This window comes from Oncorhynchus kisutch, linkage group LG5, assembly GCF_002021735.2.
Source record: "Oncorhynchus kisutch isolate 150728-3 linkage group LG5, Okis_V2, whole genome shotgun sequence".
NCBI lineage: Eukaryota > Metazoa > Chordata > Actinopteri > Salmoniformes > Salmonidae > Oncorhynchus > Oncorhynchus kisutch.
In genome coordinates this window covers 8,673,415-8,689,481 of record NC_034178.2, presented here as the reverse complement: position 1 = coordinate 8,689,481, position 16,067 = coordinate 8,673,415, and the positions used below count along the sequence as shown (strand labels likewise).

At 41.3% G+C, this 16,067-nt stretch overlaps 1 protein-coding gene across 1 annotated transcript; it reads right to left on the bottom strand.

The window, feature by feature from the left end:
- Nucleotides 1-1,398: 1,398 nt before the first annotated feature.
- LOC109886989 (SLIT and NTRK-like protein 6) lies at nucleotides 1,399-12,776 on the bottom strand. The gene is made up of 2 exons (XM_031824348.1): nucleotides 12,306-12,776; nucleotides 1,399-5,750 (listed from the first exon to the last, which is right to left on the bottom strand). Exons 1-2 carry the CDS (start codon nucleotides 12,395-12,397, stop codon nucleotides 3,239-3,241), a joined length of 2,604 nt encoding a protein of 867 aa, XP_031680208.1. The 5' UTR covers nucleotides 12,398-12,776; the 3' UTR covers nucleotides 1,399-3,238.
- Nucleotides 12,777-16,067: the final 3,291 nt, after the last annotated feature.

Genomic DNA, 16,067 nt, shown 5'->3' with positions numbered 1-16,067 from the left:
CAGTAGCTGAACTAGAGGTTTCAAGTCGGCCAAGGTCTCTTTAAATAACAGGTTTGAAGTTTGAACTACTATATAAACAACATGTGCCGTGGTCTCCGCCCATAGAAAATATTTGTTTTGATATTATTTTTCACCACACATATTGTGGTTTGTATTTCATGTATAATGTAGTGTGAAAAATGGTAGGGCTGGGAATGTCTACTGTACATGCTAGTTTGCACCAAAATGTAGCATCTGGAAAGAATATACCTGCACATGTTTAGAATTTTCCACGAATAGCCCCTTGCCCTCATGCTTAGTCATCCATAATAGACATTGGGCTGGATTCATTTCATATAGACTGAAGGTGGAGCCAGTTTTTTATCATATTTTATCTCTACTCCAATGTTGACATAAAATGAACTTTTTCTACTCCCCTGTCGGCACTCTGTATGTTGAGCAGTTTCGACTTCTAACTTCGACTGTTGCTGAAATATTAACACCGACAAGGGTTTCATGAGCACAAAATACTGAAAACATTTCCCCCCAAAGGAACATTGTTTTGCACTTTGGTAAACGTCACAGAGAACGACCGACCGGAGCACATTTCCCTTAATTCTCAAAGGAGAAAATCCCAAGCCTTATCGCTGTGTCCGTATTCCAACCCCAGTTCACCGAGGGGGGGGGGGGGGGGCCGTGTGAGCAGTTTTAGTTGTCAATTATGATGTATAATGGAAGCACCGGAACAGCCTACTAAATCACCAGCTAGGATGGAAATGGAAGTCGTGTGGAGCAGTGCAGAGGGGATTTTCTATACCCCATTGTTGTGCAGTAATTAAGCACTGTGGATAAGCAATCTCAGAAGGGGGTCCAATAATGCAAGGGGGAAATGACAGACTTGTGTTTGCAAGGCAGAGAACTGGAAAGACTCGACATGCCATATTGGGCGATGAGGGAAGCCAGGCTTGAGCATGGATTTGACACGAAAGAGATTTTCGGTGTGTGCGTCTGTGTGGATATATATAGCAATTCATTTGAAATTCTACTTAGAGTAAAATGACCAGGATGAACCTACCTATCAGCTTGATTTATTCAAACAAGCACACAGATGGTATATAATGCTGTGCTTTATGTCCATGGGAGGAATACAGAACATGCAGCAGCATTGGGGACATGCATAAGAGTGTGAATAACAAATGTAATGTCATTACTATCTTAAGTGCCCTCTGTGCAGGATAGCATCATGATTTCACCCACTCACCTGTTGAGCACATAATGTGCTATAATATTAGATGTTTGGTCACTTTTATGCTAAACTCATGACCTAATGTAGTCTTTTTGCAACAGGCTTTGCAATATACCTGCAAGCAACCTGTTTAGAGGACTGAAGAGCGTACCTATTGTATTGCATCTTGATTGTTCAAAGTTTGCAGTATTGCAATTCTTTATTTACATTTAATACATGTTCACCTGCACAACACCGAAGGCACAAAATAACATAGAATGTGTGACATATATACAAAAATTACAGAATAAATAATTTTATCTACATTGGTATAAAATAAAGTTTACATAAAACATTTTCAGAGTTGAACAGGGTTGCTTACTCGATCAGAATAATAAAGCGAACGCATATATCCTGAACATTTATCATGCTGAGAGAAACTGGTCAGTTGTGATTTGTAAAAATGACACTCATACAAAAAGGTTCGTATACACATCAGTAGTTCTGTCCCCTTCAGTAGCAGGAAAGGAACAATGATAAACAGAAATTGCTGTTGAAAAGTAAGTCGATTGTCATGCACCATCTTTTTAAATGGCATTTGATTAGTGCAATGCATTTCTTCTGTACAGATGCAAGATGTGATTTATATATGTACTGGGACTTTTAAGTGCTAAGTTTGGGGAAAATGGATTTGTATAAACACGTTCCCACTGGTTGGAATACAAAATGTGGTATTGAAATAATGCAAGGGCTAAATCTAATGAACGACAGCACTAATGTGCACTCCATCATTGCGACTCAGAATACATGTTGGCATTTTGTTGAGTCTACGGCATTTTGAGCATGCTGATTATGGCATATGATTGAAACAGCCTGACAGAATTTATGGAAAACAATGAGGCCTGCCAAAGATCTAAGCTAAACTGGTAACGAAAACTTACCCCTGCCGTACTTATTTGCCTTCCCGATAATTACATTTGGGAAAGATATGTTATATCAGCAACTTCAAGTGCTGTCTGTCTACAGTGGCTTGCGAAAGTATTCACTCCCCTTAACATTTTTCCATTTTGTTGCCTTACAACCTGGAAATAAAATAGATTTTTTTTTTTTTGGGGGGGGGGGATTTGTATCATTTGATTTACACAACATGCCTACTACCACTTTGAAGATACTAAATATTTCTTTCTTGTGAAACAAACAAGAAATAAGACAAAGAAAAACAGAAAAATTTAGTGTGCATAACTATTCACCCCCCCCAAAATCAATACTTTGCAGATCCACCTTTTGCAGCAATTACAGCTGACAGTCTCTTGGGGTATGTCTCTATAAGCTTGTCACATCTAGCCACTGGGATTTTTGCTCATTCTTCAAGGCAAAACTGCTCCAGCTCCTTCAAGTTGGATGGGTTCCGCTGGTGTACAGCAATCTTTAAGTTATACCACAAATTCTCAATTGGATTGAGGTCTGGGCTTTGACTAGGCCATTCCAAGACATTTAAATGTTTCCCCTTAAACCAGTGTATATACACTGAGATCATGTGACAGATCATGTGACACTTAAATAAAGTCCACCTGTGTGCAATCTAACTAATTATGTGACTTCTGAAAGTAATTGGTTGCACCAGATATTATTTAGGGGCTTCATAGCAAAGGGAGTGAATTCATATGCACGCACCACTTTTCCGTTCTCTCTTTTTTTGAATTTTATGAAACAAGTTCTTTTTATTTTATTTCACTTCACCAATTTTGAGTATGTCCATTACATGAAATCCAAATTCAAATCTATTTAAATTACAGGTTGTAATGCAACAAAATAGAAAAAAAAACACCAAGGGGGATGAATACTTTTGCAAGGCACTGTATAGGAAAACAAAACAAAGAAATTGCCAAATATACATTACATTCTGTGCTACAAATGACTTGTATGTCCAAGACCGCTGTGGGATATGTAGGTCTTCGACTGAAAATATAAGATGGCAGTTTTGGACAAGGCACTTGTGGAGTTGAATATAAAACCATTAATTGTCTTTTTATATCAGTTAAATGCAGTTTGATGCTCCAGAACCTCCAAATAATCTGGCTCGGTGTGTAGGTTAGCTTTGAGTTCAAAGTACTCGTTTTTCGTTTGTTCCACCATGACCTTCCTCGGTCTCGACAGCATAATAGTCTCCATTAATTTCAGTTCCTCGTGGTGTCCTGGAACCTGCATCTCTACCGTTGGTTGTAGCTGGGCCATGTTTTTCCTGAGGTATTCAGTAATTCCGAGCTGCTGCAGCTCCCTAACCCTCTCCCTCTCTAGTATGTTTTTATAGAGGGAGCTCGCGTCTCCGAGTGTTACGAACTCAGTTGGGCAGTCTGACGTCACAGCTCTGAACTTCAAATTAGAGCCTGTAAGAGGGGAAGTATTCTCTGTCTCCATGATGCTACGACAGATGTGCTTTGGTTCGTCCAGTTCATTGAGGTCGGACTCATATTCTTTATGCTGAGTGCAGTAGGTGGGGTTGCGGCAGATCTGGACGATGGGGCTGTGTGAGCGCTCATCGTACACGGTGCTTCCGGTCCTCTGCCCCAGTGTGTGGTGGGTGGTTTTCTGGCCGTACATACTGTATTGCAGGTGGATGGGGCTGCTGCTCTCCCGCGGCTGCTCCTCCGCCTGTTTCTTCTTCACCCTCCTTCGCTGTCTGTGCACGAGGAATGCCACAATCCCTGCTGAACAGAAGATGACCATGAGGAAGATGACGAGCAAGCTAAGGATCAGAACGGAGAGCGGAACTGAGTCCGTGATTGAGCTGAAGAAACCGCTCCTAGAGCCGTCAGTCGCCACTGTGGTTGTCTCGTCCTCATCCGTGGGCAAGGAGTAGGTCACTAGGCCGCGGCACAGCAACTCATTTCTAAGGGCCCTCAACTCAGCCTTCTCCACTTTTCTCGGTGTGTGACACAAAATGGAACCTACGACTGTGTCCTTCCTCAGCTTCTCAACCCACTGTTTGAGACTGATTAAGTCACAGCTGCAGTCCCAGGGGTTGTCCTCTAAATAAATCTGCTCTAAAGAGTCAAGCTGGTCCAGCACGTTGCTTACAGGCAGGTGCATGAGCAGATTTTTTCTCAGGTTCAGTTTGGTGAGGGGCACGTTGCGAAATATCTGCAATGGGAGACTAGTCAGCAGATTGTTATTCAAAGACAAGAGTTTGAGATTTGGCAAAGGATTAAAAGCTCCTGGAACAATTTCTTTGATAATGTTATATTCCAAATATAGGTATTCAAGGTTGTGGAGTCCAATGAACATGGTCGCGGAAAGGGTTTCAATTCTGTTGCCGTTGAGATAAAGTTTTTTCAAATTGCTTAAGCTGAGAAAAGTTTCATTGTCAATGTAATCAATTCGATTGTTGGCTAAATTCAATAACTCTAAACTGTCATATGTGACAAAGTCATATTTCAACAGTCTCTGAATCATGTTTCCTGTGAGCACCAGCTTGGTAGGGCTTTGCTCAAGTATTCCAATATCTGAAATCCGTTGAATCCCTCTATCCTGACAATGCATTAAAAACCCAGCCACAGGGTGATTGTGACAAGAACAGTGCTCCACACAAGGACTCCCTGGAACATAAGAAGGTGTCGGAAACTTTACGACATCATCTAACTTCGGAATCTCTGCCACTTTGGAAGACGGAGTGACCACCATGTCCAGTGACTTGGAAGGCTCCTCTAAGTTGATATCAGCGTGAGAGGGGCAGAGAACATCCCGTTTGATTTTGGCCAGGATGGTGCCCCTGAGGTGGTGGGGGCTGCTGCAGACCACCTCCCCAATGGCCGACTGGGCCCGCATGTTCTCCATCCAGATCTTCAGGTGAAGGATCTCACAATCGCACATCCAGTCGTTGTCCTCCAGAAGAAGCTCCATGATCCGCCCAATGTGCTCCAGGAAGCCAACGTAAGGCAGGGTCTGTAACTGGTTCCCCCGCAGGTCCAAGTGGGTGAGCGGAACAAACCGGAAAATATTGCTGGGAAGAAACTCGATGGCGTTGTCGTTGAGGATCAGAACTTTGAGGCGGATGAGTTTGCTGAATGCCCCCGGCTCGACCACGCGGATGAAGTTTGTGTCCGCTTGGAGAAACTCCAAATTTACCAAGCCGTGAAAAGTGTCTTCCTTCAACGTGACCAGGAAATTACTGTTGATGTGGAGCTTCTTCAAGGAGCCCAGTGCACTAAAGACCCCAGGTTCAAGCTCTTGTATGCTATTAGCCCCGAGATGAAGTGAAACGGCATTCTTTAAACCTTCCAAGTCTTCTGCATTCAACTCCACCAAGTCGTTTTTGTACAGATTGAGGTGGAAAGGTAGAGCTGACGGCACTTTGATTTGGGAGATCTTGCTGATATTTCTCTCCTCACAGTTAAGATACAGGATGCCATCTTTTTCTTCACAAGTACACAATGAGTCACAGGATTCACTCAGAAATACCTTGGAGGGGTGGATGTCTTGGAAACAAGCAGCAGCGAAAAATGAGCAAAGGAAAAGGATGCGGGGTAGCATTTTCTGTCCGTTGTATCTGCAAAGCATAAAAAAGAAGGACGGAGGGAGGGAAGAGAGAGAGAGAGAAAGATGTTACCAAAATGTAATGGACTTGGAAAACAACAAAAACATGGATTAAGTCAATAATCACAAGCATTTGTTCACATATTTTTGCTATAAGTATCTTAACTACTTTGATTAGATTATCAGTCCCTTTAGACAGACAATAAAGCATGGTCTCCTATTATAGAAATACATGGACCGATTCTTTCCGAACTGTGCATATATACTTTTAATCCTGGATCATAAGATCAATGCAATTCTCACAGTATAGAAAATGAAGTTGAAACTGAATTCACAATCAACTTTAAATGAATTATGCATTGATGTATCATATGCATGAAGGGAGCATACAGTTATCTTTGAAGGAATGTGAGGAATTCATATTCTTTAAAACATGCATGGCCTAGTGAACATTGGAATCTTGTTTACATGGCCACAATACCTCATATACAAGGTAATGTAGAAAACTTCATCTGTTTAAATAATACACTTGGGTATGGCCTAGAATAGATTTGATCCATGTTTTTAACCCAAGAAGAGCCAGCGTCAATAAAATATTTTTTTTCCTCAAATGAGCAAACATGTATTTTCTCACCCACGCGATTTTCCTTTTCGAAATCTTTCACACAACAATGTGTGATCATCACACGAAGAGATGCGATTTCATTGATTCTCCCTAGATGCCGAACTAGCTTGATACTGTAGGTTGGGTGTATTGTGAGGTATGACAGGCCTCACACTGTTGGATGACAGCGCTGCACTGCATTGGTGGATTTAAAAAAATACACAGATCAAAGACTGAATGCTTTATCACTAAATGCTGTATCACTAAATGCTTTATGTGGATGGGGGGGTAGAAAAAAATTACAAGATAAAAAAAATGAAATATATACCATTGAAAAGTGACTGGGTGTATTATACAATGGATGACAACAGGGTCAGGAGAGTGGAAAAAAACAGCCCCACATCTATTTTCAGAATCAAATGTGTATAGCTTGTGGTGAAGCAACTACACAGATCCATTGGAGGCCAGTGAAGCCTTATAATGCCTTCTCATGCATGTAAGCAAGGCCAACTCATCACCAAGCAGTTACTCTGCTAGTGGGAGGTCATAAAAAAAATGTACTGGGAAAATAGTGCACTCTGAACGAAGGAAAAAATAGCGAAAAACCTTGGAAATAAAAACGTGTATCACTCGTCCCCTGCAGCCCTTGTAATATACACAATGATCCTTGTCCATATATCGCCAGACAAATAGGTCATTCACACTGTTTGTTCCATGTACTTCCTATTGCGCTCAAGTGCAATCTGTTAGGCAGAGTGCTCGCGCCAAAATGGGGTTCCCGCTTTATGATTCCATAGCACCCTTATCCTGCATCACTGATTGTGTTTTAACACAACTGCAGCAGGTAGTCTAGCGGTTAAGGGTGTTGGGCCAGTAACCAGAAGGTAGTTGGTTCGAATCCCTGAGCTGACTAGGTGAAAAATCTGTCAAAGTGTCGTTGAGCAAGGCACTTAACCCTAATTGCCCCTGTAAGTCGTTGTAGATAAGCGTGTCTGCTAAATGACTCTAATGTAAATGTCACAGTGATGTGGAATATTCACAATGTAGTATATCAACCCTGTTATTAAGTCATAGCAAATCATAGCTTTTGGAAAATACAGCTATTGCCATTTGAGACCATTGTTTGTCCATTTAAATTGGTATAGCTGATTTGCGGTGACTGATGCTCCTAATACTTCTCCTCTGCCCGAGCAGAGCAGTTTACATGGCACTGATATAGCCTTGAAGACTCATCCTCGGTAAAGGGGAATGACATACATGCTAAAGCTTTAATCATTATCTCATATAGCGGCTCTTTTCTGCCTATAAGCATTGTAGACGCAGGATACAAACGATACTGCTACTTCTATGGCTACCACTACTTCTACCGCTACTTCTACTGCTACTGCTACCACTACCACTACCTCTACCGTTACTTCAAACTGCTACCACTATCGCTACTTCTACAACCACCGTTACTTCTACTGCTACCACTACTGCCACCACTACTGCTACCACTGTTACTTCTACCACTGTTACTTCTACCGCTACCACTGTTACTTCTACTGTTACTTCTACTGCTACCGCTACTGCTACTCCTACCACTACCGCTACTCCTACCACTACCTTTACTTCTACCACTACTGTTACTGTTACTTCTACTAATACCACCATCAACAACACTAACAAGACTACTATTGTATTCCCTAAGTGTACAAAACATGCTCTTTCCATGACAGACTAACCAGGTGAAAGCTATGATCCCTTATTGATGTCATCTGTTAAATCCACTTTAAATCAGTGTAGATGAAGGGGAAGAGACAGGTTAAAGAAGGATGTTTAACCCTTGAGACATGGATTGTGGAGTGCCTTTGAACCGCATATGGTAGTAGGTGCCAGGCGCACTGATTTGAGTGTGTCAAGAACTGCAGCGCTGCTGGGTTTTTCATGCTCAACAGCTCCCCGTGTGTATCAAGAATAGTACACCTCCCAAAGGATATCCAGCCAACATGACACAACTGTGGGAAGCATTGGAGTCAACAAGGGCCAGGATCCCTGTGGAACGCTTTCAACATCTTGTAGAGTCTATGTCCCAACAAATTTTTTATTTATTTAATTTTACCTTTATTTAACCAGGCAAGTCAGTTAAGAACACATTCTTATTTTCAATGACTGCCTGGGAACAGTGGGTTAACTGCCTGTTCAGGGGCAGAACGACAGATTTGTACCTTGTCAGCTCGGGGGTTTGAACTCGCAACCTTCCGGTTACTAGTCCAACGCTCTAACCACTAGGCTACCCTGCCACCCCAATTGAGGCTGTTCTGAGGGCAAAAGAGTGTGCAACTCAATATTAGGAAGGTGTTCCTACTGTTTTGTACACTCAGTGTATAATTATGGGTGGTTATGAATGTATTATTATGTATTTTACATAATAATTGAATGGCCAAGATTTCTCTTAAATCACTATGAACAGAGGCTTTGACTTTCACAGAAATATACGCAATATATTCCACATTTTGGCATTTCTTCCAGAGCAGGTGGTCTTCCAAAGCAATGTCATCCATTATACAACCAAACACTGATGCCCCACCACAGCATTGATAACGGAGGACACACAGTGGCTGAGCGATAGCAGGCGTCCATGATGCTGCAAAGCTCCACTCAGGTGGCCAATCTTGCGGCACACACACACACACACACACACACACACACACACACACACACACACACACACACACACACACACACACACACACAGCTGATCCCCCGATGAGATAGCTATAATTGGTGCCTGATTGTTAAACGCCACCGTGCACAGGGCTTGCCACAATAAACAATGCAGCACATACCTATACAGTGTGCTCGGCTGGTGCGGCCCACCTCGTTGATAGCGAGCATATGCGTGATATGCTAATAATAGCAGCACGACACCAATTCCCCTGATAAAGACGATTTTAGCAGGCGCGCATTTCAAAAGGTCTGTTTTAACTAATTTGGTGCAATTGTTTTTCCACAAGGATTATCAGTCAGATGTACCAAGTGACTTTAAATATGTTTAGCAAGATAGACATCTGCAGACGTGCGAAACATTGTCACAATCAAGGCACTTGGCTCTGCAGTAATGTAAAACAGTACATAGCAGAATCTGGACCAAAGGAATACCCCTCCCTTACTCTCTAGTTAGACCAGAAATGTATTATTATTCTGTTTTAAAGGAGACTTTGGATGAGGCCATTTGAGAACATCACACACACTTACAGAAGCCGTCATTGGGTTATATAGGGAACGTGATTTGTTTAAGAGTTGTCTTTACTCAAGTCATTAAGGTAAAAGGGAAGAATATCTTCCATAATAGCACTGAGCTACATGACCAGAACCACAGACATGCCCAAACCTGGGAGATCTTGTAAAACTAGTCAACTTTAAATGACTCATGATAAATAACTTTGACAAGTCACTATCTTTCCCCGCCACACAAAGTAGGGAGAGTAAAAGTCTCAACAACAAATTTGGTTTTCTACAGAAGCATCATCCAAAATGACGGGATGTTGAAATATCCTAACGTAGCCTAGTCGTTGGTATCCTTTTAATCTGTGTAGATCCATTACACAAACCAAGATTAGAACACTTTAAACCCAAAACAAAAGGCTATGATTTCAGTATAATCACTTTGTACAACATAAACATGACATTTTCAAGTCACATACACCACCTTACAGTCTCAAATCAACACCATGATTCAAATGACCCCTCTGGATAGATAAGTGCTGTTAGTTTATGATTATGTATTTCTGCATGGTGTATGGTATTGGCATTTGTGTATTGACATACACACTGAGTGGCCAAAGCATTAAGGACACCTGCTCTTTCCATGACATAGACTGACCAGATGAAGACTTCGACAGACCGGTCACTTGTTAAATCCACTTTATTCAGTGTAGATGAAGGGGAGGAGACAGGTTAAAGAAGGAGTTTTAAGACTAGAGACAATTGAGACATGGATTGTGTATATGTGCCATCCAGAGGGTGAATGGGCATGACAACATATTTAAGTGCCTTTGAACAGGGTATGGTAGTAGGTGCCAAGCATTGGAGCATCCCAGCATCCCTGTGGAACGCTTTCGACACCTTGTAGAGTCTATGCCACCAATGAAATGAGGCGGTTCTACGGGCAAAAGGGGGGGCACAACTCAGTATTAGGAAGGTGTTCCTAATGTTTGGAATACTCAGTGTATGTTCACCATTTGCAATATGACCTCTAACTGCTTATTTAGTTATATTATGGAGCCATAGTGTTGAAAGCTAAGGACCACAGTGTCTCTGTACAGAAGTAGATTAGCCAGTAGACTGAAGGCTAGACTAGGGGTTGTTACTGCTGCACACCGGATGCCACGCTCATGGCTGAAGGACTCTAAGGGAGGCAAGGCAGAGAGAAACTCAACTCGAAAGCCATGAGAGCAAATTAGGAGCTTCTGCACACTATATTGTGCAGTGCATGAAAATGCAACCGGTGGAGGACCTCTGCGCAATGTTCCCAGGCCAACTAATGGAAGGACAGTTCCCTATTCCAGTGTATTAGAAGTGATGTGCTTGTCCTACAGGGAAACCACTACTCCCACATACATCTATAGAGACGTCACCATGGTCCTCAGTCCCACAGTCCACGGATGATATTTACATTCGATCATTCAAGACTGACGAAAGGTCACTCACTCTGTCCCATTGCAACTATTACATAAGGTCTGCATGTGTGTGTGTTTGATTGTTTTTTCCCCCCCTGTTCTTGGGGGTGGGGGTGATTTGCACCTCCATTAATTAATACTCAATGACTTGCCGAATCAGGAATACAGTTAGTGGGTGTTCACGGGTGATAAGTCCAAATGGGAATTTACATGATCCTACCAGAGCAGGAATACAATCTAGCACAATAACCATATATTGTAACCACTTTCTTCATGCTTTAAGTTAGATTTCAATGCACAGTGAGTGCATAAATGTGATGACCAACTCAACTTGGTCATCCTTTAGCTCAAAGACCATGCACTTACATGGAATCCATAGTCACATTTTATTCTGTTCCCAATGCATTATTTATATTCTTCTACACATATGACTAAAATGTCATTACATTTAAAACCTAGGCCTGTGTATTTTATTTGACACATTCTCAAACAATATTTCATCTGCAGTTACAGTGCACAGCTGAGTAATTGCATTCTGGTTGCATGGAGGTACCTTCCATGTTAGAGCGATGTCATAAATGCCCCCAGTTATGAGGTAGCCTAACTTAACTGATTTACACACAAAACATGTTGAAATTAGAACGTCTGCACAAATACATTTTGAGTCAAGTAAGCTGGTAAGACTCGTGTGTGCTATTATTACCAATAGAAATCGCTCGGGAACAGTTTAGGTGAGCATATGCTGAATCATGTTCCAAGGACGATTGATTGTAGTAGGCTAAATCAATGCGTTGCTGGAGATTTGTAGTACGTGCATCTGAATTTAATGCATGGCGGTGCGCCAGGTGCGCGTAAAATACCTGAATGTGTCTTGTCGACCCAGGTGTAACGTTACTTTAGCAATTTTATTTCGACTAATTCAACTGCCCTCACACACTAAATAATTATTTAATCAGACAATCCAATTTGCAAATGGAGGATAACAATTGTTGAAGTTGTCTTTCCAACTGCTCTAAAACTCTAAAAACACAAGCGCTTTGGCCAGAACACTTCCGGACGTTTAAATAAAAATTGATATATGTAGGTTATTTGGAGGAAAGCGTGCTCACAGCCTCAGCTAGTCCGATCAAACCTCGACATATCGAACGGACACCTGGATACCACACAAGATAGACGCAGGAAGTTAAAGTGACTATATGTCCTACCAGTCTAAAGAAAGGTTGTCAACAAACTAATTATAGAAAGTAACGAATTTATAACAGTTGTGAGACTTCTCATTCGGATGATATGATAGGCTACTTACCCGTTGTGCAGAGTGGGAAAGACTGTGGCTAATCCAAATGATGCTTGGGTTAGAGAGGTTGATCCATGTGGAGACGTAAGGATGCGAGGCATCAAAAGTCCCCTCAAACCGTTTATTTAAATTTTACAGCATCTTCTTTAGAGAATAGGCTAGGCATACTGGTGTAAATAACGTTTACTTTTGTCACCTCTTGTTTTAGTATTAGACTGTCGGCGTTTACAATCCGGTATTGCAAAGAGTTCAACCCGACGCGACCCGTCCGAAGCAATTTGGGATGTGTTGGCCTTTCCACTTTATCTTTGATTAATTCATTGATTCATGTAGATCCTTATTAGTCTAACCTGGTCAGTCCTCTCTGTTAACTTCTTCTGTGCTAAGTTACCAGCCACTAAAGGGTGAGTGTAACTGTAGAGCCTTTTTGGAATACTGAGCCTTAGAATTTGCATGCTTTTGAGCGGTGGAAAGCTCCGAAGTATTGTAGTTGTTCTGGGCTCCTCCCCCCGAGACTCACGGACTTTTATGGCATTGCATGGTGTTGTGGAACGCGTTTAGGAGAAGGTATCTGGTTCTGAAGGTCAGATTGCCCACAGTAACCCTACGAATGTTGATATAATATAATTATTTCTAATGTGTATATATAGATTCATTGGAGATTCACCTGCATCTGTAATGTCACTTATTCATCTGCTTTATTTATGGTTTTGTTTGTGTGAAGATGACTGTTTTGGGGAGCCATGATCACAGTGAATATCACTTTGGGTCATGCAACTGTCAGAAATCGCAGATTCTAAAGTATTTAAATGGTGTGTGTGTGTGTGTGTGTGTGTGTGTGTGTGTGTGTGTGTGTGTGTGTGTGTGTGTGTGTGTGTGTGTGTGTGTGTGTGTGTGTGTGTGTGGGCGTGTGTGTGTGGGCGTGTGTAGGCGTGTGCAGACGTGTGCTTTATGGCTATGTGTGGTAAGCATGAAACCTAATATTTCAAGTGAACTACAAGGAATGTTTACTGTGCAGGGGTTACCTTGTAAAGGTGTTTACATATGTTTCCTGGTCTCTTGAACTCTCTGTTTTACAGTAAAATAAAGCCTCACCTTGGCTGGCTTTTTACAGTTCCTATCAGGGAAGCTAGCAGTATGCTAGGTGTTCAACACATCATATTTTATTCATGCTCAAAATAACAGGAGACAATGGATATGGTTTCACCCACTAGATATTAAAGACAGTTGACATGTTTGACAGTTGTCATGAATAATGCAATGTAAATGTGTTTAGGACACCCGCATTGACAATGTGTTCTCATCCTGAAAGCACATAGATACACATTATTGGTTATTTACATTCCATCAACACTACCACTTAGTGTATTCTTTCCATTACAATTCTACCTGTCACTCACTGAGGCCTCATACAGTGGGAAGTTATGTGTGAAGGTGTGAAGCTAAGACAGCTAAGGAATCATCCTTAAAACGACTGTCCGTACACAGTCTATGATACAATGGCCTATACACACAAACAGATTGAACTCTGTGCATACTTCATCCTAAGTGAAAGATCAATGGTTAGATTTTCTGGTCAGTAGTGCCTGAGCTTGGATGGGATCTGACTCTAATTGAACCTCAGTTCTATACCATTACTATATCTCTGTCTGATTGTGTCAGGCACATTTGGAAACTGTTCAAAGAATGATTCTCTGATCTGAAGATGCTCAAAGAATGATTCTCTGATCTGAAGATGATCAAAGAATGATTCTCTGATCTGAAGATGCATTGGGCTTCACTTACAATATTATACTCTCATGGGGTAAGATATTTAGGTAACACCTGGAATAATCAATCTGTAGTTAGATTATTTAGTCCAACATTTGTTCATTTGGTTTACTGCTTCGTAAACATCTCATTTGATTCAGAATTGGTCCCCAAGTTAAGTAAATTACAGTTATCCGAATCCTCATGAACAGCTTTCGAAAGTAGAGGTCTTGGAGGTATTTGAATGAGACTGGTTCAATATTTGAAGATATAGCTAGAATTCAATCAAAGTTGCACGGTAAGCCATTGGGGCTTGTCGTTTGAATCACAGATGTGGACTGTTTACGTTTGTGTGCATTAACGCACGTTTATGTTTTCTGTGGTTTGAGGCATTATCCGCTATTGATTGAATTTCAGTCTTTCAGGTAAATATCTGACAAAATATCAATATGTAGGTATCACAGAAAGTTTAGAGCCCAGCTGTCTAGCTCCAGTGTTTTCTTATGGTGATGCAAATATAGCACCTTTGTGAAAACTGAATCTCACTGGAAGTTCTACATTTGTTGAGAGTTTGTTTGTTTTGACCTGAAGGCACGATGGGCCTCATTGTTTTTGTTGACTCTCCCCACACACTGTCACAGTCTGACTCAACCGTGTTACCCCACACTGATCCTCTTTGTCTTCCACGTAGGCATGTCACTACTGGCCATTTTACATGAGAACCCAAGTTTACCCTGTAGAAATAAGACAATCTGGGAAACACTGGGATTTTAATCTGAGTAGGCAACACAGGTGTCTGTAAACTGGTATAACGTCAACCCCCCCCCCCAAATGAGTTCAGAGATCATATTCAGGGTATGCATGTTAAACTTGTGCCCTAACACACTGATATTGTAGATATCATTTTGATAGTAGAGATCACAGACAATCAATTACAGTATGTACCGAATGTGCACTAATATATGTATCTTTAGGGGACAGTCAAGGTGGTCGCCTGTCTTTATTTGTGATGAAAAATGGTATCAACTGATGCCTATATACATTAAGTATTATATATGTCAGTTCAAAGCTTTAGATGACAGCTTCTTCTGACAGTTCCATTATTTATTTTCTCTGTTTCGTTTACAGAGACATCTTGGTGACACGACGGAGAGCCTGTCTACGTAACTGGTTTCAAGAACCAGCCTTCATCAAACATGAAATTATGACGATGAGGGATGTGAGATGAGTGAGGTTAGTGAGGTGAGCACATCATTTCCCATGATAAGAGACAAATGCACAGGAAGCAGGTCCCAACTTGTCGCATTCTCAGTAACTAGCAGAATAACCTGTCCTGGCAGAGTTTCACAGTCCAGTAATGCATTAGCCACACTGACAGAGGATTGTTTTCTATGTAGTTGATGGTCCTACAGTAGAGTAGGAAAAGATAAATAAACATTCCTTTACTTCTCTCCGATGCCAGAAGTGTGGGAACGTTTGATTTATTGTAGTAATTAGATGGAATTTGTCATCACAATGTAAACGTTTGAGAAAATCATAATGGTATTATATTACCGTAATATTTGATAAAAATGTTAATACCAATCGCATAGAAATCATGCACCCACCAGTAGCAAATATTACAACAAAATATATGGGTTATGGGTATTGACGGTGCAATACCAGATTCTCAGCACACAGCAATGCGGAAAGACATGTCCTGAAATTCTGACCTTTTCAGTTTCAATCATCAGAGGCAGGCACTAACAATGTGACATACAGGTCCTATAAATCCAGGGGCCACATCCACAAAACGGTTTCAAAAAAAGGTCCTAGCAGGAATCCTGTTAAAACCTGTTTTAAAGACCAAAAAAACTCCCAGCTCAGAGTAGGTTTTAGGAGGATGTTAAGACACTGCTCAGACAGTAAAGTCGACTCTCATCTCTCTCATGACAGTTTGAGGCACCACAAAGTTACCACGGTGACAGGATCTTAATTTGCCCTGTATTGTCACAGCAAAAATGATCCAGTATCAACAGGATT

Coding starts and splice junctions, on each gene's coding strand:
- LOC109886989 (XM_031824348.1), bottom strand. CDS start 12,397: ATGCCTCGCATCCTTACGTCTCCACATGGATCAACCTCTCTAACCCAA. Junction 5,751..12,305: donor TTTCCCACTCTGCACAACGG/GTAAGTAGCCTA, acceptor TATGCTTTGCAG/ATACAACGGACAGAAAATGC.